The sequence below is a fragment of the Lycorma delicatula genome, chromosome 4 (genome assembly GCF_047948215.1).
Source record: "Lycorma delicatula isolate Av1 chromosome 4, ASM4794821v1, whole genome shotgun sequence".
Taxonomy (NCBI): Eukaryota; Metazoa; Arthropoda; class Insecta; order Hemiptera; family Fulgoridae; genus Lycorma; species Lycorma delicatula.
Window position 1 is genome coordinate 164239322 of NC_134458.1, and position 13780 is coordinate 164253101.

General features: G+C 29.9%; 1 protein-coding gene across 3 annotated transcripts in view; it reads left to right on the top strand.

Moving 5' to 3' along the window:
* LOC142324050 (protein sidekick-1) overlaps nucleotides 1-13780 on the top strand; it is a 38475-nt gene that overhangs the window by 1462 nt on the left and 23233 nt on the right. For all 3 annotated transcript variants that reach the window (XM_075364648.1, XM_075364649.1, XM_075364647.1), the window contains exons 2-3: nucleotides 2928-3215; nucleotides 8771-8964. In XM_075364648.1, coding sequence (XP_075220763.1) covers nucleotides 2928-3215; nucleotides 8771-8964 — 482 coding nt within the window. The remainder of the gene's footprint in view (nucleotides 1-2927; nucleotides 3216-8770; nucleotides 8965-13780) is intronic.

Genomic DNA, 13780 nt, shown 5'->3' on the forward strand with positions numbered 1-13780 from the left:
TTTACCTGTGGCAACCATTTTTGTTATGGTATGCACACCTATTTTTGTGAAAAATATCAAAAACATATTGGTCTTGGAAGGATGAAACAAAAAGCAATTTAATCATATTTTCTCAAGATAAAAGATTGGTCCAGTGGTTTATTTACCATCTCTCATCTTTCTATGAGAAAATTTTTACCAATAAAGTTGAACATGATAAACTGAAATTTAACATTTGATCATTTTTTTTCAAGAGGCAGGGATGGTCTACACAGTTTGAATTATTTTATTATAGGTAGGTATATGTTAGTAGTTTTACCATAAATATTAATAATGGTGATATACTTACCACTAAAGTTTTATGAATTTTTGAAAATTAATTTTTTTTTTTTAAATTCAAATTTTGGCTTCAAATAACTCTGATAGGGTTGGTGATAAAAATCTCAAATTTGCACAACTTGCAATGCTTTTGTAGATGTTTATGGCAAATAAAAAAGTTTCTTGTCTATTGTACTAATAACAAAGTTATAACCTCCCAGAAATCATGAAAAAAGCGATACCATTGACTCACTAAATAAGTGCTGTAAGGAGGTTTCTTGTCTTGTTTGCAGTTTATATTTTTTATATACTTTTTTATATTTGGCCCCTATGTTGTTGAAGTTGACATTTTCAATATTTATAAAATAGTTTTTTTTTAATTATTAATGAGAGATGTTAATTTAATGATAACTTAACCAACACCAGTAACCTAATACAATTTTGATTCAAGAATGCTTGAATCAAGATTTCAGATTTCATTGAGTAGCGTACATCTTTTTACAGGCTTGTACTTATGCACTTTGACACCATCAACATGTGTGCTGTGTGCTAGCACAATCCTTTTTACCAGAACACGGGCAGCTATTATTTTCATCTTCATAAAATAACAACTTTTTTAATTAAGTCGTTACTAATTCCTGTTTTATATCTTTCACCTAACTCTGGTAGAATGCCTTGCTCATTAACTAATTCTCTAGTAAATCTAACCAAACGCTCGGACACATTGAATTCTGATATTATTTTAGATTTGGTCCAACATTGGGGAAGTAAACACATTTTAACCTTATCTTCTTTAGAAGCAAGAACACATTTTTCTTCTAGTTTTAAAACAAGATCATCATATTCATGTGAAGAAGATAGTGCTGGATTTTCATTTTCAGAGACTTTTGAGTCAAAACAGAATTCAAGATTCTTTTTTAATTTTTTAGATACCTTATTTATTTTAATGATGATGGCCTTTGCTGTGTGCCTAGTGTTTTCAATTTTGATGGAGTTGATACACTCAAAATGCTACAAGCATCATCCAATTGTTCAATATTGTGATGAGGGGCAATGTATTGCTCTTGGTCTTCGCATTCATATAGTTAATTGTTCTGCTGAGAAAAAATACTTTCCAAACAGTTAACACAAAGAGACTTTCCAGGAACTAAATTTAAATTTGGAAAAATGTTTTCTTTAAGAGCTTGTTCTAATGTTGTTATTTTTCTTAAGTTTTTTTTATGAGTTCTCAAAGGGTCACAACAGAACTGTCCATACAGGTGATTGAGTTTTGATAAAAACCCTTTTTCATGATATTTACAACACTAGTGAAATCTGAATTAACATGTAAAAAAATAAGTTGCTGGTTTTCATCACTAAATTCACAAATTTTAATGAGTTCTTATAGCACTGTACCATACACTGTTTTGTGACACTTCATTCACATAAATTGCTATGGAACATTGTTCTTCCATTGTTTTATGTGAAATTACTTTAAAATAATGTAAAAATGTAACTGATTTTAAAATTTGCAAATATAATATTATTAAGTAAAACTTATTTATGTAATAATAAACACTTCCAAACACAGGATGAGATTTGAGACACTTAATAAAGATGTGAACAGGTTATTGACTAGTGTCAAACTGACCAGTCTGTAACTACAAAGCTAAATGATGCAGAAGCATAAATGAGCATGTTGCAATATGAATTTTCCTGATGACTGGAAATGACTTAAAGTGCTTGTTATAACATGAACACTGCAGTTGAATGGTTCAAACAAGTTTATTTCAACTATAGTAATTAGTATAAAAATATTAAAGTGCCAAGAAGACAAGAAACCCCCTTGGAGCACTTATTTAGTGAATCAAGATGGTATCACTTTTAGTAGGTTTTTCATGATTTTTGAGAGGTTATAAATTTTTTATTAGTACTACACACAAGAAAATTTTTTATTTGCCATAAAAATTTTAGTTGAGCAAGTTTGAGATTTTTATCACCAGCCTCATCAGAATTATTTGAAGCCAAAATTTGAATTTAAAAAATAAATTAGTTTTCAAAAATTTATGAAAATTTAGGGGCAAGTATATCACCATTAATATTATTTATGGTAAAACTACTAACATATACCTAAATATAAAAAATAATTCAAACTGTGTGTGCCTATCTGTGTATCCCTGCCTCTTGAAAAATATTACCAAAAGTTAAATTTCACAGTTTTTCATGTTCAACTTTATTGGTAATTTTCTCATAGAAAAAAGAGATAAGTAAATAAACCACTGAACCAATCTTTTACCTTGAGAAAATATGATTAAATTGCTTCTTGTTTCATCCTTCCAGGACCAATAGTTTTTTAGTTACGATATTTTCCGTAAACCCTTACAATCATAAAAATAGGTGTGTTGCAAAAATGGCCGCCACAGGTAATCTGGTTAAATAGAAAATTTAAAAAAAATAGTTTTAAGGTTTTGGGATGTAGGAAACAAGTGGGTTAAGTTTCAATTTTTTTGAATTTGTTAAGCAACCACTCTTGGGTCGCTTCAAATAAATTGACCCTCATGTGAGTACCATAAAGTTATTAATAAATTACTGGAAATTTGATACTATGATATCTCTTAATTATATTAAATTCTTATTTCTTAATTGTTTAGGTGGCTGCTATGCAAATGAAATTAATGAAAGCGATGAAATACATGAAAAGTTAGATGTTGATGAAGGCTCTAATTTAACATTAAAATGCCCCGGAGAAACACCCCTGGGAACCGTGGTTGAATGGATTAGAGAATCAAGAAATGAACATATGACGACTAGAGAAGATGGTACTTTACAGTTAATAAATCTTAAAAGACATGACTCTGGTATATACAAATGTGATATTATTGATAGCACCTCTGATGATCAAATGCAAAAACATAAAAAAATTTTATTAGAAGTTAAAAGTAAGTAACATATATATATATAATTTAAAATATATTATATATATTTAATTTTAAAGAATATTTATATATATTCGTTGTAATATATATTTTCTTTAAAATTATTGTCATCATTAGCTTTTAACTTTCATTCATTATTGCCATATTTGCTGTTCGCAAAATATTGTAGAAAAAAATCAAAGATGCAATGAATAATTTAACATTTTTTATGAAGCTATAAATTAAATTATGAGAAAAATTGATTAGATTTTGCTTATTCATTTAATAATTTCATGAATAAATGCTTATATACCTTAAAACATTATGTGCATTTATAAAAGACTTTATTTGCAATTTTATTAATTTTGATGTGATAGTTTCTATTTTGTTAAATCATAGAACTATATAAGACTGATGTTTATTTGTTTTAGTAAGCATCAGCTGCTTGTTATACACATAGAATGTATTTCTTAATTAAACAATAACACAGTCGTTACAAGTTATGCGATTAGTTTTATGTTATAATTTTGATCAGTTATGTTCTTTTGGATTAATGATCTGGATTAATTTGGCCCTTTCTGTAAATATATATCATTCATCATTCTCTTTTCATTGTTATGTTGGTGAAGAACATAGTTTGATTATCATTTGCTCTGTTTGCTCTGTATGTATTTGTCTGTTACATATTTAATATTTTTCCATCTGTTTTTCAGAGTTTGGTTCTGAGAATTTTCAGAATATTTATTGATGTTAAAGTGAATTTTTATAACACACTGTACATGACTGATTGTGTTAAAACAACTTTGTATGTCCTTTAGGGTACTTTTGACTTTTCACGGTAAGCCTTTTTCTTCTTAACTAGTATGTTTACTGGTAAGTGACTTCCTTGTATACATCAGCAAGTGGAGACATTCACAAAGCCTTTCTCAGAATATTATTTTATTGTTAACATCCTTTCTTTTTTTTCCTGTTTAGCCTCCAGTAATTACCTTTCAGATAATACTTCAGAGGACGAATGAGGATGATATATATGAGTGTAAATGAAGTGTCTTGTACAGTCTCAGTTTGACCATTCCTGAGATGTTTGGGTAATTGAAACCCAACCACCAAAGAATACTGGTATCGACGATCTAGTATTCAAATCCGTGTAAAATAACTGACTTTACTTGGACTTGAATGCTGGAACTCTCGACTGCCAATTCAGCTGATTTGCGAATGTGTTCACCACTAGACCAACCTGGTGGGTTATTGTTAACATCCTAATTGTGACTAACATCACTGTTGTCAGAGTAAAAGTTTCCAACACTTGTACTTTATTAGAGCTGCCTATTGGTAGATTTATGTAATCACATCATACATCTCAATTCTTTACTTCAAATTTACAAATATACATGTTTTAACATCCTTTTAGAATGGCTTTTTGGATACATATGATGAAAAATAAAAATTAATTAAAAACTTTTAGATTATTCTGTTTTTCCATATAGTTTGCAGAAGTATTAGGAGACTTGTGTTTCTAAATAAACTTATTTTATATATATATATAATGTAAATCAACTTGATCCACCCAAGTACAGAATTAAGAAATATCTTATCTTATTTTTCTACAAGAGTACTTTTGCAGGATCCCGCATCATCAGTTGTATCTAAAAAAACTTTTTGCATATTAAAGTAATTGCATATTAAAAAATTAAAACTAATTAAAATACAAACACATATGCAAGGCATGTATGGAATCAGTTGGATAACATGCATGTGGATAGCCAAACACAATGCTGATACTATTAAGTAAATTAATAATCTGTATAATATCTATGAAAGTGCTACTGTCTATTGCAGCTTTCATAGGCATATCTCCTTCAAAATCTGTCTGTAGGTTGATAAAGTTGAATCTTTGCCTGCATTTATGTATATATATATATATATAATATTTTTCTAAAATATCTAAATTTGTATCTATATTACCTTTTTTAATTTCCAATATTTCTAAATTGGTATTAACATCAGAGATAGAATGTTTATTGCTTATAAAATGATCCACAACATTAGAAAAGCCCAATTTTTTGTTTTTATAATGCCTAAAATGTTCATAAAATCTTGCTTTAAACGATCTATTGGTTTTACCTATATAAATATCCTCACAATCATTACATTTTAGCTTATAAACACCACATAAATTGTGTAAACCAGTGTTATTATTGTTTTTAAATAATTTATTTTGTGGTTGTTAAGTTTTGTATGCAGGTTTAAATTTATCCTTGTCATAAACGTTGGTAATATTTTCAACAATATTATTGGTATATGAATATTTTAAGTAAACGTTATCAACATTTTGTGTATTATGTATTTGTTTTAAAGTTATTGTACTATATCATAACGATTTAAAATTTACTTTTGAAATAGATGTAAATAGAATAAATAATTTTCTAGATGTTAGTATTGAAATTAACAAAAATAATCATATTATAACTTTGGTATAAAGAAAACATATAGCCAGTAAAACAATTCATAAAAAATCAGATCATATTTGGTCTAATAAAATTAACATACACAAATATGACTAATAGAGCTATCCATTATACACAAAATAACAAAGAAAAATTAAACATAGAAATAAATACTATAAAGCAAATTGCATCTAAAAATGGGTGTAGTTCTTTGTTAATTGATAACATATATAAAAAACAAGTATTAAAACTTAATAGTACAGTTATAATATGTCCTGTGCAGTAGTACATTTATTAGCATCATTTTTTGAGTTGTAATGCATTAAGATTGTGTCTGAATCATGATTTCCAAGAGATAGCTAGCTGTATGGTTAATACTAATGACATTTAGGAAATAGACTTAATTTTTTATTTTATTTAATTTCTCAAAATCTGGTAAATCATTAGCTTTTTCATTATCATTCTTTTGTAGGAAGGTGACCTACTTAACTTCTTATAATCAGCACTATCTGCAAAAAAGGAAATTTTGCTGCCCATAAGAGATTAAATTTGTATTCTTCTTACGTGCTTTCTCTTAAAAGGACTTTTATTTCAATTACTTAATTTTTTGTCATTTCCTTATACTTGAATAACCATTTCCTGTTTTAACAGAACCTACTGAACGATTGTGTTATAGGCATGAATTCTTAGTCATGTCGGTTGTTTCTTTATTTGAAGTATTTGTCTGTAGTCTACTCTGTGTTGAAAATCTAGTTTGACATTTATGCACTCAGGACGTGTGAAAATAATGCAACACAACACTCCTTTGGCATGACTTTTTATTGTCTACTAGCCAAGACTGCATTTTGGTGAAAAACCTTTTACGTGATTAAAATTAAAATGTACATTTTTTAAAACTAATTAACAATTTTAAAGATGTGTACACTATGTAAAATTTTGTAAAGTATTCTATTCTTATTTTTGTGTTATTTAGGATAATGCATTAGGTCAACAAAAAAGATCCTTTTTATGGTTCCCTTACCATTTTTAATAAATGACATAACTATATTAAAGATTTTCTGACCAATTTGTTTAATTAAATATTTCAATTTACATAAACACATTTTTCTTGTTAAGAATTTTAAAATAATATACCTATTAAATAAATCTGAATGTTCTGTATCATTCTTTAACATTTTATTTAAATACTTTTTTGTAATTAATTATTTTATTCTTTAATTTTTTATAATTTATTATTTTCTCACATTTGTGAAATGTAAGTTTCTGTCATACTTATTTTATTGGATGACGGCACTTGGATCAAAGCATATCCCTATTTTTTGATATTGATTTGCTAGGGAAATGTTTTCCGTAGTACATATATCTAATTACTCCTGATTAAGCCAGTAGCATATAATTATGTGCTGATATGAATATAAATAAAATATTTATTTTATGATGGTTACAGTGTACGATTAATGGAATCAATTTTGTTTCTGTTTAAAATTTTTTGCTATCTACTATGAATAGTAATGTGCTAATTATTAAATTATCTCCAATCCATTATTTTCTATTTATTTTTATTATGTACAGCATATAGAAATCATCATTGTACAGGGTCCACAAAAAATAATATTATGTTTTTAAAGCTGTAATATATCTTAACTTTGATTTAAAATAATGATTCATAAATAAAACACTAATTCGTTTACAGTTTTTCCCTGCAATTATTCAATGTGAGTACCTTTCATTACAAGCATGCATCCAACTGATAAGAGAGACTTTAATCAGCTTGTCTGGAGTGGTGGAAGCAACAGCTGCTTTAGTCCTTTGCCTCAAATTGCGTATATTAGTAGGAAGTGGAGGGAGATACACAAGATCCTTTATAAAACCCAAAGGAAAAAATCACATTGGATCAGATCAGTTGACCTTAAAAAAAGGTCAACTTTTTAAGGTTGACCCAAACAAGCTCTGTGGTTCCATGCTGACCAATCCAGTGGTTGGGGAAAATGTCATTCAGCCAACACCATATATAGTTTATGCTAGTGAGGAGGCATGCCATCTTGTTCCCAAATAAAATTCTCTGATCTATCGTGTAGTCGAGGAAAGAGTCATGTATGCAGCTTATCCAGATAAGTAAATCTTATTATGCTTGTTTAAGTGGGGGGGGGGGAAAGAAAACAGCTTGTTAAGTTGCCATTAGGATATCTCACAGAAAACATTTAATTTTGGGAAGTTCCTTTTGCATTTTATTAGAATTTTTGATCCCATATATGGACATTATGTATGGTAACTTTTCTACTAAGAAGAAATACTGACTCATCACTAAACAGATTACAATCAAGAAAGTTCATCTTCATGCAACAGCATTTCCATTGCGAAGTCGGGATGCACATCATAGTCGGATAGGTTTAAAAGCTGGTAACAGCTGTAAATGGTATGCACATATATGTAAGCATTTCATTAAAAGATTGCATACTGGCATTGCGTGTTCTTGGCCAGACTTTCTTAAAGATTTATAGGATTACTTTGGAAAGACTCCCTGACAAGTTCAACAATTTCTTCTGACATCCTCAGTCATTTTGTTTTCTTCCCTTTATACAGACATCTGGTTATTTCAAACTTATATGCCATGAATGAATGTTATTATCACTTGAAACTTGGCAATTAAATTTTCTATGGAATGCACATTGAACAGTAACTATAGATTCACATTTAGCTAATTGTAAAACACAGAAGACTTTCCGTTTAGGAGTCTCCATCTTTGCTAGTGGTGCTGCTGTCAAGTGGAAAGATAAGGAATCAGTCTATGGCCATGTGTGTAACTGAAACTGCCCTTTTGACTCTTTGATTCTAGCCTTAAATGAACACTGTACATCTCTTTCAAGAGTTATTCTAAATTAAATTCCGATGTTCTTTTTTGTACACCCATATTACTCTGTTAGTGAGATGCCATTCTCCTCAAGATACCAGTACACACACACATACACACAAACCATTAATGTTTATAAAGGTAGGTTGTAATAACTAATGTAACAATACATACAAGACTGTGTGAACCAAAACCTATTTTTATTTATGCCATATATTTATTTGCTTTATCTTAAATTTGCTTATTAAATTATGTTTACACAAATAAATTTCTTTGTACAGGTCACCCTCCTCCACTTGTTAATGTTACTGTTCATCCTTCTACGATCTTAGCTTTATTACGTTGGGATGTTGAAGATAATGGTGGTTATCCGATTACGCATTTCACTGCCAAATATCGCCTAGCCCATTCTCCACCCGGTCAGCCACCTGATCCTTGGCATCCTGTTTTACCTCCTCGGATTGATCCATCTGCTGTAAGTAATTTCCTTGCCTTTTTTTTTGTTTTATTGTTTTAATAACATTTATCAGTTAAAAATTATTAATTAACTAAAATTAATATGATTATAAAATTGAAATATTGATTTTACATTCCTTATAATATATTTTTTTATATCTTTACATCTCATATTGAATGGATACAACAAATAAGCTCAGTTTGTTATATATATATTTTTTTGTCAGTCTTTACACTAGAATTTCAGAGCCAATTGTAAAGAAACTCATGGGATGAACTTTTTAATTGTAATAAGCTAGCTGTGGTTAAATTTATTTTGGACTACTTGTTTTCGTGAAGAAGTTGTAAAAATTAAACCAGCAAGACTGTAAACATTAATTATTAATAAATGAATTAAGTGTGAAAATTGAATCACACTTTCATGAATATCATTGAGCAACATGGTGAGACAATTTTACAAGCTGCTGGGATTTCAGTTACAATATATCATATTTTAAAAGATGACTAGGAACAAAAAACATTTTGGCCCGATGGATTTCTTACATCTTGACCTCCAAGTAGCAGAATTGTGTGGAATTGAAAAAAAAGATTTGTCATAGAAGATTTTACATACCTGTGCCCAATTACTACTGTTGATAAAATGCAGGTTAGACTTTGAAGAGAGTTGGAATTATAGCCAAATGAGTGAATCCTTTGTAACCAATAAAATTTTGATAAGCATAATTAAAAGTTGAACATATAATAATCAATTATGATAACTGTAGAGTGCTGATAAGTAGAACATGTTGTTCTTGTAGAACAAATGTGACAACAGCTTATTAACATGACTAAATCCAAAAACTGCGCCATGAAGTATACAAAAACTGATGCAAAGCAGTGCATTCTATACAGTAAGATTTACACAGTAAGTAATATAGTGGAAAATGTTAGTTCACATACGATATGGTATAGAAAATTGTCTTCTGGGCTTTGATAAATTCCCTGAATTTATCAATTCAGGGAATTCATATGCAGAAGAGCCTGCATATGAACAGCATTTTTCCCTTGGAAGAGCTTCCTGTAGCAGCTATCCAATGATTTTAAGATTGAATAAAAGCAATAACTTACTGGAATAGCAAATTTTCCAAAACTTTGTGAAGCAATCATTGAGAAGAACATTTAATTGACTTCAGCCTACAACATAACAAAATTGTAAAGAGATCATACTTTAAAAAAAAATGGATTTAAAGTTAAAATATATTTATCTATTTATGTCATATTTAACTTTACTCTAGAAAACTGCAATGTCTCAAAAAAATAAGTATTTTTCAGTAGATTGTACTGTCAATAAGTGAAACTTACAAAATTTTGTAGTAATAAACTGAGAATTACTTTTAATATAAAATAGGGGAATGATGTAAGGAGTAGTTTGTTTTAAAAGAAGCTGTTCATAACAGATTTAATAAGCAATAGTAAAAGTAAAGGTACACTGAATAAGAAAAATATAGTACTGACTACATTAAAGGATAAGTGCAACTAGATCGTGTCTTCGTGGACAAACACCACCTCAAAGAGATCTGCAATGTAAAAGTCATACGAGGACTAGACACTGGCCGAAATCACTACGTAGTCAAAATTAAAATTAAGTCACTCTCCTAAGGAAGCAACAAAACCAAGCCCCTAAAAGTAAAAGAAAAACAGACCTTACCCAACAAATCAAGAATGAAAATTACCAAAAAGCAACCGAAAAAATAACAGTCACGGATAAATTCTAATACCTAGTTAACAAGTTTAAACAAATTGCAGAGTTGGTCCCAATTAAACTTTGTAAAATAAAAAGCATCAATGATGGAACAGCAAATGTGACAAACAGTGGAGGAGAGACATCAAGTATGGCTATTATACCAATCCCAAAAATCAGAAACATCCTACCAAAATATAGTAAATCAGAGAAAAGAAACCATTTGAACCCTAAGGAAAGTAAAAAGACAAAACCAAAAAGACACACTGAAATCAATAGAAGAAGAATTCAACAAAACGCAGTCAAGACACCTTCAAAACACAACTCCAAAAATACAAACCCTGAAAATCATAATTGGACCCATAACAATAAAGACATGGAAATCCTAGCTAAATATTTCAACAAACTACTAAATTGCAAAGAACTGACAAAACTCTTAAACTTTGTACTAGCACCTCAATAACAACACCACTGGAAAACATCAACTCTCCCACAATGAAAGAAGTGTACCAAGCACTTGGTGAGATGAAGAATTACATAGGGGTCAGTCTTTTTTAGAGATCTAGAAACATGCTGGAAGATAGCAAAAATCACCCTTCAACAGCTTGTCAACATCTGGATCAAAGAACTACCAGAACACTGGACAACATCCTTCCGCTACACAAAAAGCGGACAAAGCAGACCCTAAAACTACAGAAAAATCTCACTCCTAGACACAACATACAAAATTCAAGAATATGCTCAACAGGATTGGTTTACAACTCAAGAAAGAACTAGGAGAATACCAGAGAGGTTTCAAATCCTGGAGGTTTTGTCCAGACCAGATCATGTCTCAAGCTAATAATAGATTACAACAGAAAAAGAAACAGAGACATGGAGATAACGTTTGTGGACTTCAAGAAAGCATCCAGTTGCAATTCACAGAGAATCCCTACTAAAAATTCTAAGATACCTCAGACTACATCCCAAATTAATAAACATGATTGATAAAACTGACTTACAAACATGAAGTCAAAAGTGAAATTCAGAGGTAAAATCTTGGAACCATTTGAGATCAAAACAGGACTCTAGGTTTCAGGATATCAATTTGAGATCAAGGCAATTGGCTCTCATTATTATTATTCAACTGCACCCTGGAAATGGTAATGAGGGAATGGCTTACAAAATGCCTCCCAAAAATAAAAATAAGGCGAAAAATCAAAACAAACTGCCTTGGTTTCACCAATGACTTGACACTGTTAGCAAATGACATTGATGAAGCTAAAACACAGATATTAGAACTTCAAAAGATTGCAAATAAAATTGGCCTCAAAATATCATTTGAAAATGCAGAAAATTTGCCCCAAAAACATACACAATTAAAAGAAGTAAGCGTAAATGGTAATAAAATCAAAGTAGTAACCCAATTTAAATACCTTAGAAAAATAATAACAAACAGTCTAAATGAAAAAAAATCTCAATCCATATAAGAACAAACTAAAACACAAAAATTAGCCCTGGTACACCTACAGTAAAAAATATCTATTCATAAACACAAAAATAAGACACTACAACACAGTTATAAAGCTGGAAGTCACATATGCAGCAGAAACACTCTTCCACCTGAACGAACAAAGACCAACAGACTTCAGAAAATTGAAAGAAGAATTAGAAGAATCTTTATCAAAAAGTACCAGAAATATGGGCAGTGATGGATCATGCTCAACAGTCATGTATAAAGAGTTAGAACCCATTACTGATACCATACGTAAGCAGAGACTAGGATTCTTTGGCTACATCATGAGAATGTAAGATTCTAGACTTCTGAAACAGCTGGTACAGTACAATCTTGACTCGAAAAACACTAAGACAGGATGCAGATGGATCAGAAAATTAAGAGAAGACCTGAAGGAAATTGACCTTACACCAAAAGACACCATGGACGAGATAAATAAAAACAAAAAATTAAACAGAAAGAAAGGATAAATTAAGATTCAAGGACAAAAACATTCGCTTCACACTCACAAGAAAGAAACTCAAAACACTTTTCAATACCAGAAAGGGCACCAGATCGGAACATATGAAAAAGTACTGGGAGAACACAAGGCCCAAACAAAAAAAGGATATGCTGTAAGGATGATTTATTAGTCTTTTAAAATTAAAGAATGAACTGAACACATGGTGCATTTATTTGTTGTACACATTTTATTTTGCAAGTTACTTAAAAACTTATAAATTAGAACACCATTCTTACTAAATGATGATTGTTACAAATTCTCATTTAGTTTTCTTAATTTTAAGTATTTTCTTTTCTGTTAGCACAGTAAAGTTTTCTTTGCATTTTAATGTAACAAGCAGTATTTATGATTTCTTCAGATTCCAGTAATTCTGTCGGTATGCTCCTCTCTACTTAGAGAAGATAGTGTTATCTGCTGATGTTACAGTATTTTGGCATCTTACTGGTAAATTTTCATGCCATTTAGTACTTTTGAAAAAAGTACTGAATGGCATTTGAAAATGCCATTCATTGAATGGTTTTTGAAAAAGTAAGCTGTGCTTTCAACTTCCAATAGAAATAATGTGCTAAATCTTTCCTTCTCTTTTGTATATGTTTGTAGAGGTGATGTAATGAGATATTTTCAGTTAGCTTCAACAATCTATAAATATGGGACTCCAGTGAGCATAAGGTGTTGTTATATAAACTTTTAATTTGAATTACTTATAGTCTGTATCATTCCTTTCCATGTGATCGGTTGATGGTGTTCAAGAAGAACCATAAAGTTCATTAAGAATCTCATTAAATTATTCTGTCCATCTTCTTACTTATAAATGCTTTCCATTCAGTTTTTGAAGACTGATGAATTGTAGGAATGTGTTCAGCCGCAAAAGCAGCCAATTCATTTCCTGGAGTTTTTGTTTGGGGAAGAAGGAATCTGTGATAATGAAAGTGAGGTAAGTGAAGACGGGTTGATCAGTCCAGAGAGTAACTTGCTAATTTGGATGTTTGAGGAACTTGTTCCTCATACCATAGTCATTTTTATTGTTATTATTATTCTTGTATGTTATATGTAGAAGGCTAGAATAATTTTTGTTTGTTAAGGATAACCTGGTATTAGAAGAGATATATTTTCAATTA